At 35.5% G+C, this 27,956-nt stretch overlaps 1 protein-coding gene across 3 annotated transcripts; it reads left to right on the plus strand.

Annotated features, from left to right (window-relative positions):
* On the plus strand, window positions 1-24,049 carry nptna (neuroplastin a). 3 transcript variants are annotated; one of them, XM_051884669.1, is made up of 8 exons: window positions 1-312; window positions 8,443-8,617; window positions 9,627-9,721; window positions 16,447-16,580; window positions 17,198-17,471; window positions 21,866-21,875; window positions 22,062-22,137; window positions 23,104-24,049. In XM_051884669.1, the coding sequence occupies exons 1-7, from the start codon at window positions 240-242 to the stop codon at window positions 22,120-22,122; spliced, it is 822 nt and encodes a 273-aa protein (XP_051740629.1). In that variant the 5' UTR covers window positions 1-239; the 3' UTR covers window positions 22,123-22,137; window positions 23,104-24,049. The 3 variants fall into 3 exon arrangements, with proteins under 3 accessions (XP_051740629.1, XP_051740630.1, XP_051740628.1); XM_051884668.1 differs by having other exon boundaries at window positions 2-312; window positions 21,854-21,875; XM_051884670.1 differs by lacking the exons at window positions 21,866-21,875; window positions 22,062-22,137; window positions 23,104-24,049 and adding an exon at window positions 21,086-21,357.
* The last annotated feature ends 3,907 nt before the right edge of the window (window positions 24,050-27,956 follow it).

Below are 27,956 nucleotides of genomic sequence, written 5' to 3' on the forward strand. Positions count from 1 at the left end.
CGCCATCGCCTTCACGAGCCTCGTTTTAAACCGGATGTAAGTGTAGCGGCGGCATCTACTTAACCGCGCTCGCTATTGCTAGGCGACGGGCTTTTTTACGTGACCCGATTCGAGCTCCATCCAGGGTCGCCTCGTCATTGTAGCAGCTCCCTCTCCACTCACATCCTCCTCGACAGCCCTCTTCTCCCTCTCCTCTGCATCCCTTCACATATATTCCAGGTATCCAGACGACCTAGAAAATGTCTTACGCCGGGAATCCGTTGGTGATATTATTCGGGGTCTTGATGCTGCATTCGGGCTCCGCGCAGAACGGTAAGGACTTTAATGTGTTGCGCTTAAAGAAACGTTTTATCACAGATTATGAAGGCTTTCTTGATAAGGAAACGGTTGCTGCACGTGCAGGTGCAATTTGCCTCGACCGCACGGGATAAACTCTCATCAATCCTCAGCACTGCTTTTGGAAATACTCAGAACTAAACAGCCGCTCAGACTAAGAAAGGTGACATTTATGTGTATTAAATATTTAAGAAAATGTATCCTTGTAGGTTTAAATGTCAAAGCGCACTGCATTCCGCCTTAAAAGAGCAGTTTATGTCTCTTAAAAGCGGCTCGCCATTCTACTTCAGTATGCTCACAAATAGGTTACATTTTAATATTTGGTGACTTGTCCCACAGGGAGCATCTATTTGTGACTGTGATTATGGTTCTCTACTTTCCAGAGGATCATTCGGATGTGCTAAGATGGGTCATCGGCTGCTTGTCACCAACCCAAAAATGTGTTTCGCACTTGTGCTTGATTTGCATACGGCCAATCTAATGACTCAGGAATTCTTCTCATGTTCCCGTTTGTTCTTCCGACGCAAACCGATCCTTTTGCGTAGCTACATCTTCGCGCTAACTCGCTTGTCAAATAGGAAATAACGGTAGAGGCAGGTATCCGGTCCTCTGCAGCGCCATAAATAGCAGCAGTCCATTCTGCTGCATGTTTCTATTTATAGAGCCGATGCAGCAGCGGTATGCATGGCGTTAATGTCCTCCCCGTGCGCGCGGACCCGTTAAAGTCTTAACGGAGGAGCACCGCGGTGCATTATGACGTAATGGACGCGCTCACTTAATGAGCGGTAACACAAGAGCCCGTCCGACTTCATCTCCTGGCCATGAATTACTGCCGTTTAACTAATGCGTACTTTATTATCACCTTTAACATCGTAAATGTTAGGCAATAATAGACATCCTGAAGGAAAAAATGTGTTAATTAAGCTGAAAAAGTAGCCATTGGTTATTCTTTGTGTTGCACACCTGATTCAAGGTGACCCATTGATTGGGCGATTCTCAACTGGTTTGCTTCAGTTGCATATTAAAGGGTTAGTTCACCCAAAAATGAAATTTCTGTCATTAATCACTCACCCTTATGTCGTTCCACATCCATCTTCGGAACACAAATTAAGATATTTTTGATGAAATCAGAGGGGTTTTTTGCATTGAAAGCAACGAAATTACCACATTCTATGTCCAGAAAAGTAGTAAAAACATTGTTAAAATAGTCAACGTGACTGCAGTGGTTCAATCTTAATGTTATGAAGTGACGAGAATACTTTTTGTGCGCAAAAACAAAACAAAAATAACGACTTTATTCAACAATTTTTCCTCTTCCCTGTCAGTGTTAAGCAGTTGGCGCAGTTCAGCGCTTCCATGTTTATGTCCGAACGCTAACTCTTTATTGGCCGACTTCTGCGTCAGCATCACACACATGCGTCGTTCTGCTCACGTGAACAGCGTCGGCCAATACTGAGCCGCCGTTGAACCATGTATTCACATGGACTATTTTAACGATATTTTTACTGCTTCTCTGGACACTGAATGTGGTAATTTCGTTGCTTTCAATGGAGGATATAAAAACCTCTCAGATTTCACCAAAATATCTTAATTTGTATTCCGAAGATGAACGAAGGTCTTACGGGTGTGGAACGACATGAGGGTGAGTAATTAATGACAGAAATTTCATTTTTGGGTGAACCCTTTAATTTGCGACCCAGTGCATTGTATAAAACTATTTCTGAAATAAAAAATCTAACATAGGCCCAACAACATGCAAGTGGACCAATTTTTAATGCAATCTGGATAATTTTTTTTTTTACCTTGTGTGATTTTTTTTTTCACTTTTTTTGTTAGCCTCTGCCAAAATCGACTGGCTTCTAACAAACGAAAAATAAATGTATGCCAAATTCTTAGGATGTCAACAACTAATATGGGAAGTGTTTTCTTAATTTTTTAGAAATTAAGCCTATTTATTTTACTGTCCTACACTGTAAAAAATATTTTCATGATTTGTTATCACAACGTTTTTTTCTTTTGTCAAATCAACTTAGATAATTAATGTAGTTCAGATAACATAATATTTTGAGTTTCTGTTGATTAAACCAATCGCCTTCATTGTATTAATTCGATTTTTTAACTTCAATGAACTCAAAATTTTAAGTCAACCAGGTAACTTACTTTTTTAAGTTAAACCAACAATTCTTTCTTTACAGTGTTTGCACATATATAGTTAGTTGCAATTTAGAATTTGCATTTAGCGTTGTTCCTGTCTGCAAGCCTCTCGGAACAAATCTAGGGTCCATTTTTGGTCACAACCCACTGTTGTAGCCCATTGCCTGTTTGTGATTACGCACATATGAAGATCAAACCTGACACTTTTCCTTTCATCTCACTCAGATGCTTTTTATCTCTCAGTACAAATGTGTGAGCACGTACACACAGAGACACATTTGATCAAATGGATCATTTTGGCATAGATGTTTTTGCATGGTTACAGGCATAAGAGCACAACAGTGCTGGCTGCCTTCAGGCTAACAAGGTTTTTGCTTCTATCTTTAGCGTGCAACATATTTGTATGCAATTCAAGCTTACCTTTAAAGGACGCGCAGTATATTTGTACCATATAGTTTATCGACCAATACAGAGATATTTTAATTGATCAGTATTGGCCCATGTTAATTTGTTTTCATGCACACAGGGGTGTTGAATAGGAGATCCTTAATGCCTCCTAATTTCTGCGATGCTCATTTATAGTCATCAGATCAAAATCAAACATGCTTATGTCCGTATGTATTGTTTTTAATCAATGCAGCATTTGGTAACTTGTATCACCCGTTGAGTAGAAAGGTGGTTTAAATGCAAAAATCATATCTGGACCTGCTTTATTTCTCATTATGCCTTTATATGATTGTTTTATATCACAATCATTATCAACAGAACCAGCAGTAGACTGCTGTGTGTAAAATTAATGTTCTGATTAACATGATAATACAATTCAACAATCAAAAAGCCTTACGTAACATAACCTCAAAGGAAACTTTGTATTACTTTTTGTTCATTTGTGTTATTGATCTTTTGTCTGTTCTCCCTACTCGCACAAACCCTTACACAAACCTCTCACTGACTGATCCCATAATACATCTTTTAATACTAAATAAATAAATATGAATCGTAGTAGTCACATTTGTTTCATATTTTTCTTTTTTAACTGTTGGACGCTTTATATGTGAAGTATTAAAACAAGGGTAGATAAAAATAGAAATGCAAACAAAAGATAAAAAAAATCATAATATAGTTATTAATATATGCATATTTATTATTATTATTATCATTATTATTTTATAGTAAAGTCACACTCCAATAAATTGAAATAGTTATATTTTATATGTATGCAAAATATTGTTACTGTATTATTATTATTATTCAAACAGCAGTCACTCCTGTCACTGTGTATTTGTATACACACACTATTGTTATTAATATTATTACTTTAATTATTCATACACTGACTGAAGTCACACTCCAATAAATCCGAATATAGCTATATTTTATATGTATACACATTATTATTATCATTAATATTATTATGCTTGGAGCATGCAAGTAGAAGCTCATAATAAAATGGCTTATGCTTTGCTTTCATAATGACAAAACATAAATGACACAGAAATGACAGTAAATTATGAACACCTGTCAGTGGCTGTTGTTCAAATATCTTTTCTTTCATCATTTATTTATGCATAGGCCTGTACATTTTTAAACTTCCGCTTTTCCGGTCATGAGTATGAGGTAACGCAGCTCTGTTTATCATATTAGATACATTTGAGTGTGTTGAAAATGTTATAATGTTACTCTGTGCGTTCGCTCGGCGGCTGCTGTGAGACACTCGTTGCACACTTCAGTAAGCTAGATCGATTTTAGAATATCATATTAAATACTGGATGGTTTGTGTTGATAAATGGCATGCAGTTCATTTTAAAATGTATTGTATGATGGAGAAAATTCTGTATTACTGTTACTAAAAATAAAGCTGCATCTGATTATGCTATGTTAGCTACTTGACAAAATAAGCATGGTATTCACAAAAAAAAAAATCAAGAAAATTAGATTTAAACAATAAGACTAAACGTGTTGAGCTATATAACAACAATTAGTTTTCTGTCTATAAATATATCAAAACAGTTGTTCCCTTGTCTATTAAAACATGTAATATATTAAAGCGTCTTTGGTGTTTCCTCGGTTTCTACAAAATAAACGGAAACAGGCAGGCGACTCCTCACACGTCCCGGAGCCTTGGTTAAAATTGCAATTTTCTCACGATTTACAAATAGTTGGAAACATTTGGGATATCGTAAGTACTCAAGTGAACAAAATATGTAACACTGGCCTTTTGGACATTTTACTGCGAAAATCTTACATATTGCACCTTTAATGAATATGCCTTCATGCATTCTGTCCCTTTTGTTTTTAAATTCAAAACAAGTTTTTATTAGTTTGTTTTCTGGTGCTTGAAAACATTGAAAAGCAGAAAGCATTGTTGATTGATCACTTTCAGTGTTGTTCCTAAGTTGCTATATTGTTGAATGCACACAACAAACACTTACTACACTATATGACTGGGCACTTTGCGAGGCTTGATATCTCTGAATGCAATCAGCTTAGACAGCAGTTAATGAGGGGGTGTTGGGCAGCCCTACCTGCTCATCTACTGTAGTATGCTTCTATGGAAACCGCCTGTCCATCAGCACACCCACTCAGATTCAGACTGATATATTGATGGCATCGTTCAAGGCTGTGCACTTTGTGTCTTTCTGCAGAAGAAGCTCTGCATTAAATGCTGTTCTTTTGAATTTCCTAGTCATCAAATTTAATCAAACATCAAACATTTAATATTTGTATATTTTAGACAAAATAATATAGAATGTTAATGCCATTTATTTAGTTGTCATCCATGCAATGAAAATTACTTATTGGCTTTTCAGCATCGAACAGAATTTTAAAATCTGTGCTTCAAGATGGAAAAAAATGAAGATAAAATATAGGTCAGATCAGAGATTTTACATTATTGCGGTTAAAATGAGGCCCCTGACCCCATTTAATTTCCTAACAGTAAATAACACTTCTGTGCAGGGCAGGATCTTTCTTTTTGTACATGGTGAACAACAAAAATTGCTTGTATTTTCTCATGGATTAATTGTTACATTTTTTATTTCTTATTGCACTTTTGGTTTGTAATTTGAGTTTAATCTTTCTTTTTTTCCACCCACTGCCCTTTCACTGTCCTTTTTTTTCCTCCCATCTCTTTATTTGTCATGTTTTTCCTGTCTTCCCGTCTCTGTGCCGCCCCTCAGCGGGGTTTGTAAAGTCCCCCCTCTCTGAGACTAAGCTGACGGGCGACACCTTTGAGCTGTACTGTGATGTTGTGGGGAAGCCCACACCTGAGATCCAGTGGTGGTACGCCGAGGTGAACAGGGCCGACAACTTCTTCCAGTTGTGGGATGGCGCGCGCAGGCAACGCGTGTCCATCAACACCGCATACGGCGTCAATGGTGTAAGCGTGTTATCCGTCACCCGCGTCACCATTGAGGATTCTGGGATTTATGAGTGCAGAGCCAGTAACGACCCGCGGCGTAACGATTTGCGCCAGAATCCGTCCACTACCTGGATTCGAGCCCAGGCAACAGTTACGGTGTTGCAGAGTGAGTTAACTGTACCCGCTAGTGGTGTGGCCGAAATAAACCATCCGCCCCCTTGATTTTACCTACATTTAGTGTAGTGCCATGGTCAGCATCTTCCCTTTTCCTCCTCCTTTTAGTCTATAAACAGACTACAAACGGTCAGAGCACCATCCTTTTAGATCGCTAGTAGCTGCTACATACAGGCAGTGACCTATTTTTGTAGTCAAAAAGCCCTTATTGAGTGTAAAATGTCCTTGTCCTCCTTATTGAAATATTTCAAGGTTGCTTTCTTTGTGTTGATTATGACAATATTGCAGTTTCTGTTCAAAGGAGTCCATGGAATCTGGTAAGATACAGTAGTTAGTATTCAACGGTTATGTTTTTTTCAATAACCAATGGTTCAGCTTATATAGTGGCAATACTTCCTATATTACAGGCCTGGATCATATATGATATACAATGGAGTCCAAAAGTCTGAGACCACTATACTTCTTTATCCACCTTATTGTTAATGTCAGAGCAGCACAGCTATTTGTAAATTGAATGTGTCCGGCTTCTGGTGTTATTCGCTTCTAGTTAATTTTAGCTATAAAAAACAGCTTGTTATGCTGCTTGACATTGCAAACTGTTATTTCTTACCATATTATTTTAATGTGTTGTCGTAATCATAAACACACTGGTTTGTAGCGCAAATAGTTTTACCGTTTACTGCACTTATTGTTTTTTTAATTTCTTAGCGGCTAATGAATCTGAAGCTTTGCATATTCACAGTAAATTGCTTACTTCCGCATTGCAAAATAAGGTGGATAGAATTCACTACAAGTAATATAAAATAATATTTAATGTGAAAAGCTGTATTGAACCAGGGTTATTATCGTTAACTAAGGGGTTTCAACTAAAAACTGAAAACGTTTTATGTGTTTTGGCCGTTCATTTACACGACAACGCGTTTTGGGGGCCTGAAAATGCAAACTTTTGAAAACGATACTTTGTTGTAAACTACAAATGCGCAAATAAGTGACATCGCCATCATTTACCTGAAATTAAAGTGAAAACAAAAAATAAAAATAAAATCTTATTTGAAATATTAAAGTTCACCCAAAAATGAAAATAATGTCATTAATTACTCACCCTCATGGCGTTCCACACCCGTAAGACCTTCGTTAATCTTCGGAACACAAATTAAGATATTTTTGTTGAAATCCGATGGCTCAGTGAGGCCTGCATAGCCAGCAATGACATTTCCTCTATCAAGATCCATTAATGTACTAAAAACATATTTAAATCAGTTCAAGTGAGTACAGTGGTTCAATATTAATATTATAAAGCGAAGAGAATATTTTTGGTGCGCCAAAAAACAAAACAAAATAACGGCTTATATAGTGATGGACACTGCTTCATGAAGCTTCGGAGCGTAATGAATCAGCGTATCAAATCAGCGGTTCAGAGCGCCAAAGTCACATGATTTCAGCAGTTTGGCGGTTTGACACGCGATCCGAATCATGATTCGATACGCTGATTCATAACGCTCCGAAGCTTCCTGAAGCAGTGTTTTGAAATCGGCCATCACTAAATAAGTCGTTATTTTGTTTTTTTTTTGGCGCACCAAAAATATTCTCATCGCTTTATAATATTAATATTGAACCACTGTACTCACATGAACTGATTTAAATATTTTTTTAGTACATTAATGGATCTTGAGAGAGGAAATGTCATTGCTGTGAATGCAGGCCTCACTGAGCCATCGGATTTCAACAAAAATATCTTAATTTGTGTTCCGAAGATTAACGAAGGTCTTACGGGTGTGGAACGGCATGAGGGTGAGTAATAAATGACATTATTTTCATTTTTGGGTGAACTAACCCTTTAACAAAACCTATAATACTATATAAATAAAGTATATACACTATTCAAATAACACAGAACTGAACGTACTTTCAAGATTTAGTATTTGGTTTGTGTTTGTGCGCAGAATCTTAGATATTTCTCATTTATTGTGTATCATAATGGGGTTTTTTGTTGTTGTTTCAATAATAAAATTCAAAATCCTGAAACTATTTATGTTTATTTGACAGCTTTTGCGGCTTTTGGACTTCACTGGATATAGTGTATGAAATAAAGGAAAATGATTTTGTACATTTTTTATTATAAGAGATTCATACGTTTAATAGTGAGCTTTTAATATAATATGGTATATGAGTCTATATTAGTCCATTTACACAAAGCAGCATAAAGAAGCTGCTTGGAAAAGCTCAGTGATTGCTTTGCTTGTTGCTATACAGCATATTCAGCTTTATTCCTCATATTTATTTTCTTCTCCCACTCTTCCACACAAACACACACACACACACACACACACTTATATATAGATGTATAGATCCCCGCCGCCTTCAATCAGTGTGATGTAGTATTTCTCTGGCCTTGACCGACACATCTGTATTTTCAGAACCATCAATCGATTCATCGGATCACATGATTCTACCCATGGGTTACCACATCCCACCAATCACGCTTCAGTGCAACCTTACAGCTTTCCAAAACGCCCACCAAGAGACCTTCTGGATGAAAAACGGGGAGGAGATCGCTGACACAAGGGGCGTAGCCAAGAACACAGAGTACAAGTAGGTGCTGTTATTGAACATTTGAGCTGTTTAGAGCATTGAATCTGAAACATTAGAAGCATCATAATATGAAATAAATAAGAAGATTTAGCACACAAACCAAATACTAAATGTGCTGTATGTGTGTATAAGCATGTTTTTATTTACCAAGTAGTTTTATATGGATGATAATTATTATAATGTCTAATAAAATATTTTTTGAATATGAGTTAAATTAAATGCTGCTACATTTTTTAATTATGTATATAAAGTATAATAACATTAAATCATACTTTTATATGCAATATTATTGTAAATTGTAAACATATTTTTCATGTGACCAGTTTGCCACATCAAGCGCTTGATATTTTACACATTGTATATTGTACATAATTTAATCAATAGATTAACTGATTAGCAAAATTTGTTAGTAGCTACTATAAATATACTTAAAAATATATATTTTTCTATCGACAACTAATGATTTTAATTTTTTTTAAAATTTAATTTAATAATAGATGAACTGAAAAATCTACATTATATTTAATAATAGATTATATAATCAATTCAGTACATTTTATTGCAGAAACTTTGACCTTAATATCATTCTATGCCACTATCAGATCAAAATATAGCAATTTAGGCTTCTAGGTGTTAACAAATAGCGATCATGTAGTCATTTGCACTACCCAAGTTGGCCTTAGTTTTGTAAATGCATTATCTCAGTGACTCTCAAGCCTTGGCTCACTGTCTGTTGATGCCGCTCTGCTCTGCATTGGTCTAAATCCTGAGCGAAGCGTCTGTCTCTACCAACACGTGTTGCTAATCTCTCTGCCTGACTCCTAATCTAATCAGACTAACCATATAAGCACACTAGTACTGCTAACAGTTAACCTGCATTCATTTTTTCTCTCTACATGTGGGTGTTATTTATTCTGATTGGAGTAATATATAATCAAGGTCCTGAATACCGTTATATTTGCATGGTACAGAAATAGTACCTTTTATAAGTGTTTTATCTTTTACACAGACTTAATAAACCAAGGCCAGACGATGCGGGCGAGTATATGTGCGTGTACACATTTGGTTCGGCCCCTCAAGCTAATGCCACCATTGAGGTAAAAGGTAAGGTGCCCTCAAAATACCACACGTTTCGCAAAATGTCTAATAAATATAGAAATTGAATGGTCAGTGGTTTCTTTCTAGGATCACAGCAAGTTTGATTTTCAGATGGTTTGTAAAAGTGTCAGCTTTTTGAACCTGTCTGTGGGGTCTTTCCATCTCTTCCACACAGCACATGCTGAGTCAGAGCAGAGCTTGGACACTAACAGAGGCCATGACAGCATGATTGTGAGCTTGGTTAGTTGAGTGGAAAAGACAGTAGTTCACTAGGCAGTACAGAGTGAATAAGCCCTTTGGGTTTTCTGCCTCTCCCTGCACAGTATATGGATTGTACTTTTGTTTTTATTGTATTTTATATATTTTATATTTGTGCAAATAAAACTAAACCAAACCAATGTGAATGCATTTTTTGCGATCTTAATAATTAGTATTATTTGATTATATACTGTATAATTAGCAATATCTAAATAGTAATAATAATAATAACAATAACAATAATAATAGTTGCAAAATGAATAATTAGTAATTCATTTGCAATATTTGGATAATAACAGCATATTTAGCAGTAGTATTTTTTTTATAATATTAATAAAAGTAATGTTATAATGTCAAACTTTTGACTTAAAATGTTATGCTAATATAATTTTTAATAAAAAATACCAAATAAAAGCATTTCAGTATTATACAGCAGTGTTATTTTAGTATCAATGAGATAATATTAGTTTTAATTAATACTTTAAATCAGTTTTTATTTTTTTCTGTTTTTATTCTAATTTGAGTTAAAGTATTAGTAATTTTGTTGTGTGTTTAGTCATTTCTATTTTAGTTTTAGCTATTTAGTACATCAAGTTAAACTAAATTAAAATAAGAAATGTTGCCTTGGCAACTAGCTAAAAAATAAGTGTAAAATGTTTATTTTATTTCAAGTAATGAATTTTTTTTTTTTTTTTTTGATGGTTTTAGTTGTATTATTATGACCAGTCATAGGTTAAAGGGTTAGTTCACCCAAAAATGAAAATTCTGTCATTTATTACTCACCCTCATGTCGTTCCACACCCGTAAGACCTTCGTTCATCTTTGAAACACAAATTAAGATATTTTTGATAAAATCTGATGCCTCAGTGAGGCCTCCATTGACACCAAGATAATTAACACTTTCAGATGCCCAAAAGCTACTAAAAACATATTTAAATCAGTTCCTGTGACTACAGTGGTTCAACCTTAATATTATAAAGCGACGAGAATACTTTTCGTGTGCCAAAAAAATAAAAATAACGACTTTATTCAACAATATCTAGTAATGGGCAATTTGAAAACACTGCTTCATGAAGCTTCGAAGCGTTACAAATCTTTTATTTCAAATCAGTGGTTTGGAGCGCCAAAGTCACGTGATTTCAGTAAACGAGGCTTCGTTATGTCATAAGTGTTTCTAAATTTCAATAGTTAACGTGAGTTTGGCAGTTTGATACGCGCTCCGAACCACTGATTCGAAACAAACGATTCGTAAAGCTTTGAAGCTTCATGAAGCAGCGTTTTCAAATTGCCCATTACTAGATATTGTTGAAAAGTCATTATTTTGTTTTTTTGGCGCACAAAAAGTATTCTCGTCGCTTTATAATATTAAGGTTGAACCACTGTAGTCACATGAACTGATTTAAATATGTCTTTAGTAGATTTCTGGGCATGTGTTAATTATCTTGCTGGCAATGGAGGCCTCACTGAACCATCGGATTTTATCAAAAATATCTTAATTCGTGTAATTTGTGAAGATGAACGAAGGTCTTACGGGTGTGGTATGACATGAGGGGGAGTAATAAATGACTGAATTTTCATTTTTGGGTGAACTAACCCTTTAAGTGAATATCGTTGATCATCTCCTAACAAGGCCACATATTAAGGTCTGGGTAGATTAGATGGTAAGAAAAGAATCAGTTCTCATCTATTTCTTAGATGCAGGAGAAATGGGTAGGAATAAAGATCTGAGTGACTTTGACAAGGGCCAAATTGTTATGGCAAGGCAACTGGGTCAGAGTATCTCTGATAGCCGTAGACCAATCAGAGTGCCTGTGATGACCCGTCCACCGTCGAAAGCGGCTACAATGGGCACACGAGCGTCAGAACTGGACCTTGAAGCAGTGGAAGAAGGTGTGATGCTCTGGGCAATGTTCTTCTGAGAAACCCTGGGTCTGGCCATTCGTGTGGACGTAAATTTTACAGGTGCTACCTACCTAAACATTGTTTAGACCAGCTACACCCCTTTATGACAATGGTGCTCCCCGGTGGAAGTGGCCTCTTTCAGCAGGATAATGCACCCTGCCACACTGCACACATTGTTCAGGAATGGTTTGAGGAACATGATGATGAGTTCAAGGTGTTGCCCTGGATCTCAATTGAGCATCTGTAGGATGTGCTGGACCAACAAGTTCGATCCACGGCAGCTCCATCTCACAACCTACATGACTTGAAGGATCTGCTGCTAACGTCTTGGTGCCAGATACCACGGGACACCTTCAATGGTCTTGTAGAGTCCATGCCTCAATGCTCTTTTGGCAGCACGCAGAGGACTAACAGCATATTAGGCAGGTGGTCATAATGTTTTGGCTCATCTGTCTATATTATTAATGGCCAAACAGGAAATAATTATCTAAAATCTGAATATATATTTAGGAACAGCATAACTATGCTGGTCCACAAGCTAGACCAGCACTAGCATAAACCTGCCTGGACCAACATGGACTTCATTCTGATTTATGCTGGATTGTTTAGCTGGGTATGTAGATCAGTCCCTCCAGGATTTAGCGATTCTGCGATCGCTGAATTTATCAGAAAAATCAAGTAAACTCCACAGTAATCGGAGGATCTTGCATTTTTTCTTAATTGCCGCAGATTTTCCGCAGATTTTGGGCTTAGACACGTCCCGTGACGTCATTGCAACATGCATGTTTGAGCTGCGCAGCTCGGACCAATAATAGACAACGCGTCGCAACTGGAGTTCAGAGCAGCAGGCCGATCTCAATCACTCAACAACATTTCTACACGTGCGCTGAAAAGAAACCGCTTGAATTCACTGCAGAATTTCATCGCTGTGAAATCTTCTGAGAATTTCTTCTGCAGAATTCTCTGTTAAACCACAGATATCAGATCAAACGGTGCCGCTGTGGACACTGTTTGATCTGATATGATATCTGATATTTGATCTGATATCTGTGGTTTAACAAAGAATTCTGGGACGAATTTACCCTAAAGGCTTCTCACAAGATTTCACAGCGATGTTATTAATTCTGTGGTGAATTCAAGTGGTTTCTTCCCAGCGCAAGTGTAATCTGGAAACCATGAGAAACATTGTGACACTAACAGAAATAACTTGTGGCTGAAATGGTCTAATGTTTTTGAGTGCTTAAGTGCTTCACACAACTTTTCCCAGCACTTCAAAGCTTTAAATATTGCCCAGTTTGAATGTTATTTTTAATGTGATGTCCAAAACATTATTTGTTCATACTTCATAGTTTGTCCCCATTTGTAAAACTAAAGGTTTCACGATTTAGGAAAGCAAACACTTATTTAGAAATAAAAAAGAATAAATTACCACTGTAGTAGATGCTGCAGAGAAGCACTTATTGGCTTATTAGCCATTTCCACACCCTAGTATATATTTTTAATATTTATTAATAATAAAAAAAAGTTAATATTATCTGCATCTCAACTCAAGCTCAGTGCTTTTCTGTCAGTTGGGGGCTGGTGCCACCTTAGAACTTAAAGGGATAGTTCACCCAAAAATGACAATTCTGTCATTTATTACTCACCCTCATGTCGTTCCACACCCGTAAGACCTTCGTTCATCTTCCGAACACAAATTAAGATATTTTTGATAAAATTCGATGGCTCAGTGAGGCCTCCATTGACAGCAAGTTAATTTACACTTTCAATGCCCAGAAAGCTAAAGACATATTTAAAACAGTACATGTGACGACAGTGGTTCAACCTTAATATTATGAAGTGACGAGAATACTTTTCGTGTGCCAAAAAAATAAAAAATAATGACTTTATTCAACAATATCTAGTGATGGGCGATTTCAAAACACCGCTTCATGAAGCTTCGCAGCTTTCCGAATCTTTTGTTTCGAATAAGTGGTTCGGAGCGTGGATCAAACTGTCAAAGTCACGTGATTTCAGTAAATGAGGCTTTGTTACGTCATAAGTGTTTCAAAACGTTTTTAAATTTCAATGTTTCACCACTGGGGGTGGTGATCTCTGTGAAACCATGAAAACATGCTGTAAATATTGCCGCAAATTTTGAGAAAAGCCGCCGAAAATTCAGTCATTTTAGGCCGCAAAAATCCTGGAAGGACTGATAGATACAATTCTGAATATGTAAAAGTAAGTCTTATAGCTATAGGTCTTAATTTTATATTTATAAATCCTATACATATAAATGAAAATCCTGAATTCTAAATTTATATTCAGGGTTTATAAATATATATTCATATTTCATACAATTATTTAATGTTTGGCTCCATCATAATATAGAGCATTTTGGTTTTGTTTATTTTGGGAAATTTCTAAGGCCTCAAGTCAGCAATGGGTGTAAACCAAAATGTCAGCCAGCCCAGATCTCCTTGCGATCATGTGTTTAATAATGGCCTTTAAAGCTAGCAGGCTGTTTGGTTTGTGTGTTAGAGATCACCAGCTGGTAAAGTGCCATGCGGTTTAAGCGTGTCCTGGTCACCTCTTTCTGGTTATCCTGCAGTCAGCTCACAGGCACCAGATGGTGGCCTGCCTGAGGGGGTGGGGATGTAAATCTGTCTTTCTTTTTCTCTCTCTGTCTCTTAACTGAGGTATTTGGGGTCATTTAGACTGAATTAACCTTTAAAAACTCTTCTGTCATGATTCGTCATTTGACTTTTGAATCACAAAATGGGGAGATGATTTACATGAAGATGTTTTGCGTAGGGGTTCTTGGCATGAATGAATGATTTAGCCTTCTTTTGATGCTAATGCTTCAATACTCTGTTGGTTTCAAAGATTAAACCTCTGAGATTGTGAATCATCTCATTATGGCACATATATTCAGTGTATATATTTTTACATAGTGCATATATGTGTCCTTTGAGATATTAGCACATTAGATTTAATGTCAGTGACAAGTGAAATTGTTAAGTACACAAATTTTTTAATGTTTTTGACATTCTCTTATGCTCACCAAGGCTGCATTTATTTAATCAAAAATAAAGTAAAACAGTAATACTGTGAATTATTATAACAGTTTAAATAACTGTTTTCTATGTTAATATATTTTAAAATGTAATTTATTAGTCTTCAGTGTCACATGATCCTTCAGAAATCATTCTAATATGATGATTTGATGCTCAAGAAAACAGGTGAAAACAATGTTGAAAACAGTAGTGCTGCTTAATATTTATATTCTTTGATGAATATAAGTTCAAAAGAACTGCATTTATTTGAAACAGAAAACATTTGATCCATTTAGTCCATCTTTGCTGAATAAAAGCATTCATTTAAAAAAAAAAAAAAAAAGAAAAAGTCTTAGTGACCCCAAGCAAACTTTTAAATGAATGATTACTGATATGGGACTGATATATTGTGCATTCGTAAAATTAGACTTTTTAATAATAATGTGATGTTTAAAATTAAGAAAATATTACTATACTTTCTTAATTTTAAACATCACAGTATTATTAAAAAGTCTAATTTTATCGGTACTGAAATTTTAAAAATGTGATGCTTTGAGCGCTGTTGAGCGGATTCGTAAACACCTCTGATTGGCCATTGTGTTCACACACTCAACAGATATGTCTGTGATTGGCTACAACAATCAACGCACGGCAGCGTTTGAAAGCACACGTAAGTGTTTGAATTTGAAAGCGTTTTGAAAGCGGGAGCGTTTGAAAGCAGGCGTCTATTGCCGACCAGTCCGCTGATAGATGTCTGCTTTCAAACGCTCCCGTGTGTATCTGTGTAAGCGCTCGGTGAAGAGCTTCACTGACGACTATTTACTACCTTTTTAAAGCGTTGATCATTGAAGCCAATCACAGACATATCTGATGAGCTGTGAACACAATGGCCAATCAGAGGTGTTTACGAATCCGCTCAACAACGCTCAAAGCTTCACGTTTTTAAAATTTCAGTACCGACTAGGTACCGAAGTCAGTACTTTTGAAAACTCTAATGTCTAAAGTGGACCATCGAAATAAAGTGTAACCAAATAAATAAATGTGAATGAGAAAACATCATTGTTTTCACCGTTCTTCAAAACAGCTTGTATGGCGGCACATCATATTGATGTGGACTTACGTTCTTGGTTGTTTCCCAGTTGTTTGGGCAATCAGGGTGTAATTTCTTAATATTTCCTTATCCACAACTAGCTTTAAGCCAGGGGTGTCTAATCCTGCTCCTGGATATGGAGTTTAGCTCCAACTTGCCTCAACACACCTGTCTGGAAGTTTCTAGTATGCCTAGTAGACCTTGATTAACTGATTCAGGTGTGTTTAATTGGGGTTGGAGCTAAACTCTGCAGGACAGTGGCCCTCCAGGAGCAGGATTGGACACCCCTGCTTTAAGCTATATTTTACCACACAAAATGACACTGCAAATGGCATAAGAAAAAACATCCACTCAGTGATTGAAGATCACGATGCTTAATAAGGTTTCTGCAATGAAATGTGTTCTGATACTGAAGGACTCACCGTCCTTCTGCTCTCCTCTCATAGCTGCACCAGACATCACGGGGCACAAGCGCAGTGAGAATAAGAATGAGGGTGAGACAGCCGTCCTCTACTGCAAATCCGTGGGTTATCCTTATCCCCTGTGGACCTGGCGTAAACTTGATAACAGAGCCAATATGGTATGGTCTTTTTGAATCTAAGATCAGCTGTTTGGTAGATTTAAAAGGATAGTTCAACTCAATTTACTCGCGTCATTCATTTACTCATGTCATTTTAACTCTGTAAAGCCTGACGTGCTTTTGTTAAGCGTTACATTTGATGCATCAGGCTTTTATGGCTCAAATAGTATGATATAGTGAGAATATGGAGCTCATACTCAAGGAGGAAACAAACATCAATTTTATTCAGAGGCTAAAACTGAGCAAAAATATGCAATTTGGTGCAGATGCTAATTTATTTATATGGCATAAAAGTAAGATGAAATTCTGATGTAATGTAAATCAATAAGATTTTTATAGTAGTATATAGCAGACTATTTTCATAAAATGCATGTAAATATCAATTGTCACTCTATATCTCCCAATAATATGTCTTAATAAGTATTTAATTGCTTAGTTTTATGATCAAAGCTCTGTAGTTTAAATGATGTATTGATAATCAAGTATCAAGTAAACATAAAAGTATTTTTTTTAAATCAGAAATACTATTTGAGCATATAATGAGTGGCTTTTCTTCCCCCGTCTTTCACCTCTCCTCATCTGTCACTGTTTTTCCTCCCACTCCATCAATCACCCAGGATATCGACAACTCCTCTCACCGTTTCTTCATTAGCAGTGAGGATGGCTACACCAAGCTTACCATTATAAACCTAGACCTCACGTCTGACCCCGGAGAGTACGAGTGCAATGCGACCAACACCATCGGCACCACCTCCATGGTATCAGTCCTGCGGGTCAGGAGCTACCTGGCCCCCCTGTGGCCCCTGCTGGGCGTCCTCGCCGAGATCATCATCCTGGTGCTGATCATCGTCATCTACGAGAAGCGCAAGAAGCCTGATGACGTGCCTGATGGTGAGTTTAAAAGGGTGGGTTATATCTCAATATGAACTACTGATGTTAGGCTGATATTTATTTTACAAAAGTTGATAAGAGATTGAAATCAGAAGAGATTTAGGAGAAATATTTTTTATTATTTAAAAAGCATTACTGAGATTTCTTGCCAGTCCAAGAAACATGACCATCCCAAACACAATTTGCCTAATATAGTGCCAATACATAGACCTACAGTGTGCCCAAAACTGTTCTTACGTGAAACCAGACTTCAACGGAAAGCATATTTACACTGTCTGAATCGTTCCCTATCCCCTATATAGTGCACTGTGTGCCATTCACTATGTAGAAAATAGTAATTTTGTGAACAAGTGACCAATTTTAGCTTCAGCATCTATTTATAATGTAGGGGGGGGGCGAGACACTTTAGATTCTAAAGAGCATTTGATGGTACAGAAAATTTAATGAGAAGCTAAGGGGCAGAGTGATGTCATTAAAATCGTTGATCCATATTAGCGGAAGTGGGAATGCTTTGAATGCTTATATCTTAAATATTTTGTCATTATTTTGCATCCCACTAGCTTATAGATAACATTAATGCCGGTGTTGCGTTTCAGTATAAACGGAACAAAACAGAGACTTTTGAAAACGATAGCGTGGCTGCCCACATTCGCTCTGCGTATCCTTGATGACCGTGTAAACGATAACATGGAGACTGAACTGCAATCTTTGCTGGCTTTGTTGTCATTTTTAGCAGCCATTGTGCAGTTAAACTCTGCATTTTTTTAATACTGCAGCTGCCTACATGCGCGAGAGGCAACTGTTTAAGGTCTTTGCACACCGAGTCCGAAATTTGCATCTGAAATTTTCGCACGTTAAAAAATAAATACGACCTCACGTTGTGTCAATCACAATTACACACTGCCTACGAAACTTTCATCCGTCATAAAAAAATTCGGATCAAGTTCAATTTTCTGCATTTTTCGCATATGTGGCACGCATTTTGAGAGACGTTTTGACAATTCATTGCTTGAAGACTCCATTTTGTATTGTTTTACGAATTTTTTCGTGTGCAAGGTCTCTGTGCGTGACGAATTTTTAGGAACACGAATACGAAAAAACGCATGTGAAAATTTCAGACTCAGTGTGCAAAGGCTTTTACACTTGTACACGCATGCCCAGTGTGCATGAACGGTCATGTGACATGCGTTTTCGGCCGTGTAGTGTAGACGGAGATCGTTTCTGAAATGCTGTGGAAACGCCAGTGTAGACGAGGATCGTTCTCATTTTAAAACGCCGTTTTAAAACAAAAACACACTAGTGTAAACGAGGCCTTAGCTAACAAATTCATACTAAAAGCCAAAAAAACTTCAATTTTGATTTAATGGGGATATGATGAAATCAAAATTGATCAGAAATGTATGAATGTCAAATGAACAAAACGTCAAATCAAGATATGTTTTTCAGAAATTAAGACAAAAAAATTTTTTGTAAATTTTTCTATCAGAAGATTATTTCTGAGAAAAGATAGAGCAGAATTAGTTTGCAGATGTCACTTGGTTTGGTTTTTTATCTAATCCAGTGACATTTCAACATTTTAAAGTGTGATTTAAGTGTTTAAATAATTTGAGGCTACTATATACAATAAAAAGTTGGTTAAATTTAATTATATATATACACACATATATATATATATATATATATATATATATATATATTACAGTCATACCAAAATTTATTCAGACACCTTGAACATTTCATTCATTAATACAGTTTAAAAAATGGTAATAAAATATGACAAGATCTCAGAGTTAAACTGTGTCAGAAAAAAATAATTTTAATTATGTCAGATAACACTTAAGCAAAACATGGTCAGGTCAAAGTGTCTGAAGAATTTTTGGTTCCAAATTTTTAGCAATTTTACTGCTAGTCCACTGTATGAAGAATTTTTCGATATAATATGTCACAGTTTACCTTATTTTGCTATCCTCACTTACATAAATGAACTATAGTGTCCTGCACCCACTAGTAAAAATATATCAAAAATATCAAAAATGTCTGAATAATTTTTGGTTTGACTGTATATTTAAGAATGAAGAGTATGTATGTGTGTGTTTGGTCTGAATGGACTCGGAGTGAATTATTAAGAGACGAGGTCAGGATCAGATGACAAAGTGTTCCATAAACTTGAGTTAAAGGTTTTGTGACGCAGTAAGAGGAAACTAGGTAAGAACTGTATACAATGTAAAGGATGCCTATCTTCCTTTAAATAAATATAATTTAAAATAAATATTACCTAGATTACTGTTCAATAGTTTGGGATTGGTACGATGTTTCAAAACAGAAAATGTGTATTATTCATTTATATGTCCGTCAGAAGAATCTAGAACACATTTTCTTACTAGGAATTACACTGTAGATACTGCCTAAGAAAAAATGTCACATTTCTGTATTATCACAAGTAAAAAAGGATGCCGCTGAAGAAAACCTTACACTACTGTTCAAAAGTTTGGGGTCAGTAAGTTTTCTTATTATTATTATTAAAAGAAATTCAGCAAAGACACATTAAACAGATCAAAAGTGTCAGTAAATACATTTATAAGGTTACAAAAGATTTCTGTTTCAAATAAATGCTGTTCTCTTGAACTTTATATTCATCAAAGAATCCTGAAAGAAAAGTATCAAGTTTCACAAAAATATAAAGCAGCACATCTGTGTATACAGAACAATACAGTTATTACCTGCATCACAAGACCTCAAGTTTATGGAACAGTTTGTTATTTGATCCTGACCTGGACCCTTACTCAATAATTCAGTCTGAGGCCATCCAGAACAAACACACACATACACACTCATCATTCTTTTCCTGTAGGGCACTTGTGTTAGGTCATCTGGACACTAATCTGATATTCAAGAGAAATAAGACTCTGTGGTGTATGGGTAGGTAGTGGGCAGTGAATTATTGATGCGCGTGGAGGTGTAGTCCCACGCCACTTTAGTGCTCACCTACAATGCACTGCGAGGAAAACGAGACCGTGTCAATCCAGCAGAACGTATTGCAGCAAGCCAGTAAATTCACTTTAGACCTGACTTTATATAAAACGACCTCTTTTTTATGTATAAAGCCTGCTTAAAGCAAAGAATTTAGCTTTCGGATGAAATTATATTTATTATTTTGTACATTTAATTAGTATCCGTCGATATTTCCAAAAGAACTGCTTTAACACATCTCTAACGGCTAACGTCTTCATTAAACTGGATGTTGCCTGTCCAGCATCGCCACCTAGTGGTTTTCCCCGGTATTGATTTCATCGCCATCGACAAATAACCCGGAAACAACTAAATTATGCGTTTTGTTTGATAAAAATGTGTTTAATATTGTAAATTGTTCGTGAATGTGAGCAGATATACATTTAAAAATACAATGTAAGGTGTATAAATTCAGTTTCAGCTTCATTTGGTTTATCTGCACATTTTGTGCAAGTGTTTTAGTCTTTGTGAATCACTGCAGCATTATTTTAGCAATTAAATCACACTTTTAGAGTTTAATATCAGAGGACGTAGCAGTCATTAAGAATTAACAACGTTAACACATTTCTTTCTCTCTGAATGGCACAACCTAAAACACTGGTAAGTGAAAGACCTGCATGCAGCTTGATTGAACCTATACCAGCATTGCATATATTCACTGTTGCCCTATAGTTTAGTTTGTACATATGTCTTGTTTGAATAAGGCTGAAATGGGTTTTTATTTTGCCTTCATTATTAGAATGCTGTCTGTTGCTGTTTAACCTTCAAATGACCTTCGTTTATCTGTAAATCGTCTTCACTGGAGACTCTTTAAATGTATTCATGTTGGCATGAGCATGAGATTTTACTTTTTCTTTATTTTCACATTTCAATTATCATTGTTTAGAAAAGCTATATATATATATATATATGTGTATATATATATATATATATATATATATATATATATGTGTGTGTGTGTGTGTGTGTGTGTGTTATATAATATAACATCCTATATAATTTAATACATAATACATTACATAAATTAAAGAAATATGATGCATGAATATAATATCAAGTTTTATTCATTTTAGAGCTATTTAAGTGATACAGAAGTCGTGGGATATAGGTTTGGTTGCATGATTGTATTTCTTTCTCTGTTCTTGTACTGCAAGCCATTTAATTACTCACACCAGTGCTGAAGGAGCGAAGTCTTTGTTCTGTGTTATTCGACTGCGCAACAATAAATTGAAAGACAATATGGCATTGAGTTGTTTTTTTACAGCTACTTAATGCAGTCGGTTTACGGCATTCATTCAATAATGTGAATATTGTGCCAGCTGGAAGCATTGCAGCCTCAAACTAAAATTGTCCTTGTTTTGATTCCCATTCAGACGACGAACCAGCTGGGCCAATGTAAGTATTAGATTTACATTTAAATAAGACTTGGTATGATGCAACTGTCCTAGATAAGTGATGTGTCATTTTTACAGAATGTAAAGAGTATAAAGAAACCGTGAATGAAGGAAATGTATTTGAATTTGTAATTTGGATTGTCATATGGCACTCACACTGACTCATTTTTATGATCTCACCTTCAAGGAAAACCAATTCCACCAACAACCACAAAGATAAAAACGTACGTCAGAGAAATACAAATTGATTTGATCATTACAAGGTGAGTATTCAGTTACACTGAGCATATTCTTATCAGTTGAACTCTAAACAATGTTATAAACTGTGGTTATAGTAGCAAAAAAAAGACTTTTTGGACACTATATATATATTAGGGGTGTAACGGTACACAAACATGACAGTTCGGTACGTACCTTGGTATTGAAGTCACAGTTCGGTACAGGAGGGGGGAGAAAACTAAACATAAAATTGCTTCTTTTTTCTACTTTTTTTATTAAACAGTGGTTTATTGAACAAATTGTGTCTCTCTCTTTAAGTAAATTTAATTATAATTAACATTTTCTTAAGGATAAAAATATCTATCCCAGTTAATGCTGTGAACTATACTGTAATATTAAAGGTTACAGTTAACAACAGAGTCCAAACTATTAAATTCAGTTGCTATTAATTCTTAGATTTTAGAAATAACACTCAAAAAAACAAAAACAAAAAAAACAAACAAACATGTAAATTACACATAAGACAGGTTTTGCTTTATCTTCTAAATCTAATTATAAAATTGTTTTTCAATTATTTTTCTACTCCAATTTATTTTTGAAATAAGATCATTTACACAATTACTGTCATAACTTGTTTTCATGACAAATTTATTTAAACATATATTAAATAATTAAGACATTACTAACAGGTAAATATAATGAATATATATAAGCTAATATAGTGCATATATTTAGTAAAACGCTCCCCTCTAGAGTTCATTTCTCTATTGAACTAACATGCTGTGGACACTAAATGACTTGCCTGAGGTAAATGTAATGCTACGTGAGATATTATTCTCAAGCTGTTTTATTGATGTATTTCAGCAGTTAAACACTGGTTGAGATATTACACATAAACATATCTATGCATAGATCGACTATTCTTCTTGTTCTGCACTTGATCTGTAATTCTTCTGGAAAAACCCACATTATTAAACAAACTTTTTGTCACTGCTGTTTGTTGTTTACAGATAAAGACATTCACATCATGATCATATGAACGTTACTCATGAACGGTTCAGCGCATTGGTAAACAAATCAAAGGTGGAGGAGTTAAACGGAAGACGTGAATGAATGAGAACCCGAGGCATGCCTTATAAATCTGGTGTGAGGAGGACGTGTGAACAGAATGGAACCTAATCCTGAACATTTTCTTGCATGATTGTGTTGCGTTTTCTTTAGAATCTCTTTTATTCAAGTCAACTTTTTCCATGTCAGGCAAAAGTACAAAAATAATAATTGCATGCAAGATATTTACTGTTTGATACAGGCTTTTTTTGTTTGTGTATTTATGAATGACTTCTGTTCAAGCAAGCCTTTAACTTACCGCAAATATGCCACCATGATTCTGGTATTTTTGTACAGATTATCATGTTACTGTATACCATTTGGTATGGTGGCATACGATTCTATCACTCAATTAAGGGCTTTGCAATGTGTCCTGCCATGTTTAATTTGTACATGTATTGTACATTGATGTATGAAATCACTTGAAATATCTATAGATATCTGAATGTTCTTCATACTGATGCACTTATCTCTTCAAATATTATTCTCGCAAACCAGTGACTTCATTTTATACTTATTTACCTTATCTTCTCTAAGTCTACATGGCTGATTGCTTTTTATGTATGCATAGTATACAGCATGGCTTTTATTCTATGCAATATCTATACATACAGTAGAACAAACTTTTTAGCTTTTGGTTGTGTATAATTAAGCTTTAATATTATATGTTCGCAGAGTGCACTGTTCAGACCATGAAAAGCAATCCACGTGGTTTAATACGTCGCTGCATGAGCTCCTTACACATTATAAAAGGTCTGCAAAATCAGAATGTGAAGAGAAATTAATATTAATTCAATTGACTAAGGCATATACATGTCATTTTTAACAATTAAAATATCCAAAGTCAAATGCTTTGTCCTCTTTTATAACATGATGCCTTGTTAATTTTAACACAGGTTTATATAAATTTGATTATTGTAATTAATAATTGTGCATATGCAAAATCCTACATGATAAACTAGCAGACAAGGACATTTGAAGAGAAGGTTCTATATAGAATCTAAAAGGGTTCTGTCAGGCTCTTCATATAGGCTATAGAATCGTTCCCATCATGGGATCATTTTATAGGTTTAGTTTTAATGAATTAATTTTGTTTTAATTCTCTTTTCATTTTGATTAAATTTTATGAATTAAGGCAGCTCGTAAACATACTTTATCACTAGAAAAAATAGAAATAACCTGTTAACATGAAAGTATTAAGGCCCGTTCACACCAAGAACGGTAAATATAAAGATAACCATAAGGATAACTATATTTGCGTCCACACCAACGAACGATAACAGTCTGTTTATTCTAAGCTCACGCCCTGCGGTTTCAAAGTGTGTACAACATGTTTTTGCTGTTCTTGTTGCATTTACACTGCTTTAACCAGTAGATGTCCTCAGCATGCTATGTTTCGAGTGAATAGCTAGTGTAATCGATCTAATCTAATGAATTTAGCTGACGAAGTCAATATAGTGAAATAAAAACAAGGCCTAGTCTTTTTTACTGCAACTTCAAAGGCAGTTAGACAATGTTGTCAAAACTAGCACTGGATATTTGAGGTAATTTTATTTTACACTGTTTAGCCATTAATACTTCTCACCATTTATTCCGAGGATATGACCGATTGTTTTCTATATATCCATTTTCTTAACAGTGGTTCAACCTTAAAATTATAAAGCAATGAGAATACTTTTTGTGCACCAAAAAAACAAAATGACAACTTTATTCAACAATATCTAGTGATGGGTGATTTCAAAACACTGCTTCATGAAGCTTCAAAGCTTTACGAATCCTTTGTTTTGAATCAATGGTTCAGAGCGCCAAAATCAAATGATTTCAGTAAATGAGGCTTCGTTATGCCATAAGTGTTTTGAAATAGCAATGGTTCACCACTGGGGGGTGCTCTGAACCACTGAATCGAAACAAAAGATTCATAAAGCTTTGAAGTTTTGAAATCACCCATTAGATATTGTTGAACAAAGTCACTATTTTGTCATTTTTGGCGCACAAAATGTATTCTAGTCGCTTCATAACATTAAGGTTGCACCACTGTAGTCACATAATCTGTTTTAAATATGTTTTTAGTAGCCTTTTGGGCATTGAAAAAGGATGCATGCCTTACTGAGCCATCGGATTTTATCAAAAATATCTTAATTTGTGTTCCGAAGATGAACGAAGGTCTTACGGGTGTGGAGCGACATGAGGGTGAGTAATTAATGGCAGAATTTTTATTTTTGGTTGAACTAACCCTTTAACTTCTCCGCTATGTCATCTGCCATTTTAAATGTGCAAGCCCTTTAATTAGAATGGATTCTGATTGGCTGTCAGTGTTTTATCGTTCAACAGCTGGAAAAAAAAAAAAAAAAAAAAAAAAAAATCGCTCTGAAAGTGATCCCAACTAAATCATTTCTCTATATCGTTATCGCTGTGGTGTGGACAGTGCTATTCTTTTATATTAAAAACGATTATATTAACGATATATTTATCATTATCTTTATAGTTATATAGTAGTATAGTTATATAGTAGTTCTTGGTGTGAACGGGCCTTTATGCAATCATAAGACATTTCTCCTTATATAGAACGTTTTTGGCATAAAGGTTTCTTTTGAAACTGAGTCGAGAACCCTAGCATTCTACACTGGCGGGAAAAAAAAGCTATAAATAAAACAAAGATTATTCAAATATGTTTTACAAGAAAATACTAGGCTATTTCACTTTTGCTACTTTAAAATTTTACATTTCACGTTCAATGTGTTGCAACTTGCTTCCCTTTTTTGGGGGGTAATCATATGTGAAATTTACTAGCAATTTCTGAGTTTAAACTGTTATAAGCATATACAGAACTCCACTGAACCCTTTATTCTAAGAGTACAAGCTAAAAATATTCAAGTGCACAATAATACATTGTTTTCGAAAAGTAGATACCATCTGCTTCAGTATTAACATCTTTGTGTGGGTGTTTATGTATTTAAAGTTTTTTTTTTAATCATCCTAGCATAGGGTTGGCAGCACTGTTACGCCTGCAGTCCTAAAACAAATATGTCTGTGCACCAGAGGGGGGCATCGCTGACCAAGGCTGAAACTTCAGACTCTCCAAATGCTTGATGTCTCTGGATGTTTGTTTCCACTCCCCCACCCTCTCAGTTTTCAGTTATAGGCATTGCAACAAAAATGAGCTGTGCAACGGTATTTGGAGATACCATTTACATAAGTTTAATCATCTACTCTTATTATTAGCTATTCAATTTAAACCACATATCTGTGGTGGAAATATGCATTTTATTTGCATATGTGCTTTATATAGCACCAGAAAAATGTGAGAGCCATTTTCTAAGATTGAGCTCATAAATGTGACCTGTACACTATAAATTCAAATATTACAAGGGGAAATTAGCTTGTATTCACAGACAGCAGGTTACCATACGACAGAATACACACACACACAAATCACATCCAAACAGAATAATCTCACAGTCATTTCTCCACCATAGCCATAGGGATGGATGATTCCTGGAAAGGCAGTGTTTGTCACAATGCATTTTCTGCTCAAAAGGCAGAAAGCTGTCTTTGCCCAGGCGCTTACAGATTATAGTGCCATTATTCTCTCAGTATCTAGTTTCATCAGATCACTTGGTGCCCTGACTTCACCATCTGACATGTTATGTTGTATCTGGATGCACAGTAAAAACAAGGACATTAGCTGAAGCACAGTTGTTTTAAAACAAGGGTTTTCTGCTGTCGTTTTTGAACATGAAACATGCCATAACGGATATTGAAATGAATGGCTTGACTATGTCAGATCATTTTATTATTCATAAGAATAATTATATATAGGCTATTAACTGTTACATTTTGTGGTGTGATTCTCTTATTATGCTCTTCTTTGCTTATTCATCACACTGATGTGTCATAAACATCAAAACAAGATCCATCCCTATAAAGAATGTCATATATAGCTGTTGTCCTCACTAGACCTCTTTATCAGTATAACCAGCAACACTATCTTGTTCAACCAGATTCACTTTAGCACACCAGCTACACCAAACCTAAATAAAGCAAACCTGAAAGCTGTCTCCCTCTTTTTCTTTTAGCAATGATGGCATTGTCTGACAACCAGCCATATATATATTTATCAGCATTTTCACTGGCCACAATTTTGACATCAATACCATGGTGAAAAACTGACATATAGATTTTTTTTAATATTATCTCATAATTTGGCAGCAGGTATATTAGGCTGCTGTCACTTTAAGACCTGACGCATAGATCCATTATACTGTTTCACATGTATTTTCTTTCTCAGCTGATTACCTTCACTTAAAACTTAACTGACTGTTTACTTGAATACTCGCCAAGACTGGCATTTTTACACTGTTTTGTGTGTATCTGACTGCAATAATACGGTGGCCCAGTAGTGCACAACACAACGAAATTAAAAAAGCAAACATAAGTTCACAACAGAAACAAGCCACAACACAACGAAATCAAGCCACAGCACAACGGAAATGCTCCCGACCACTAGGGGGCTCTCAGAGCTCGGTAAAGTTAGTAGTTTTCCTTGCCAATGTTCTATAGAGTCGGCAGTGATATCAATACCACGATTAGTTTCAACAGTATGTAACCACTGTATATCGACATGAAATATTAATTCTACATTCTCAATAGCTTCATATTTATACCTGTGAATGAGTTGACGCGCTACCACGGCGCATGATGAAGGGAACGTCTGCCAATTCCACCAAGTGGTTAAAACGTATCATTTGTATTAATT

The sequence above is a fragment of the Ctenopharyngodon idella genome, chromosome 24, assembly GCF_019924925.1.
Source record: "Ctenopharyngodon idella isolate HZGC_01 chromosome 24, HZGC01, whole genome shotgun sequence".
NCBI classification, from domain to species: domain Eukaryota; kingdom Metazoa; phylum Chordata; class Actinopteri; order Cypriniformes; family Xenocyprididae; genus Ctenopharyngodon; species Ctenopharyngodon idella.

Excerpts from the sequence above, each read along its gene's own strand:
- nptna (XM_051884668.1), top strand. The coding sequence starts at position 240 with ATGTCTTACGCCGGGAATCCGTTGGTGATATTATTCGGGGTCTTGATG. Across the intron at positions 313-8,442 it reads TTCGGGCTCCGCGCAGAACG|AACCATCAATCGATTCATCG; the intron begins GTAAGGACTTTA and ends CTGTATTTTCAG. Across the intron at positions 8,618-9,626 it reads GCCAAGAACACAGAGTACAA|ACTTAATAAACCAAGGCCAG; the intron begins GTAGGTGCTGTT and ends TCTTTTACACAG.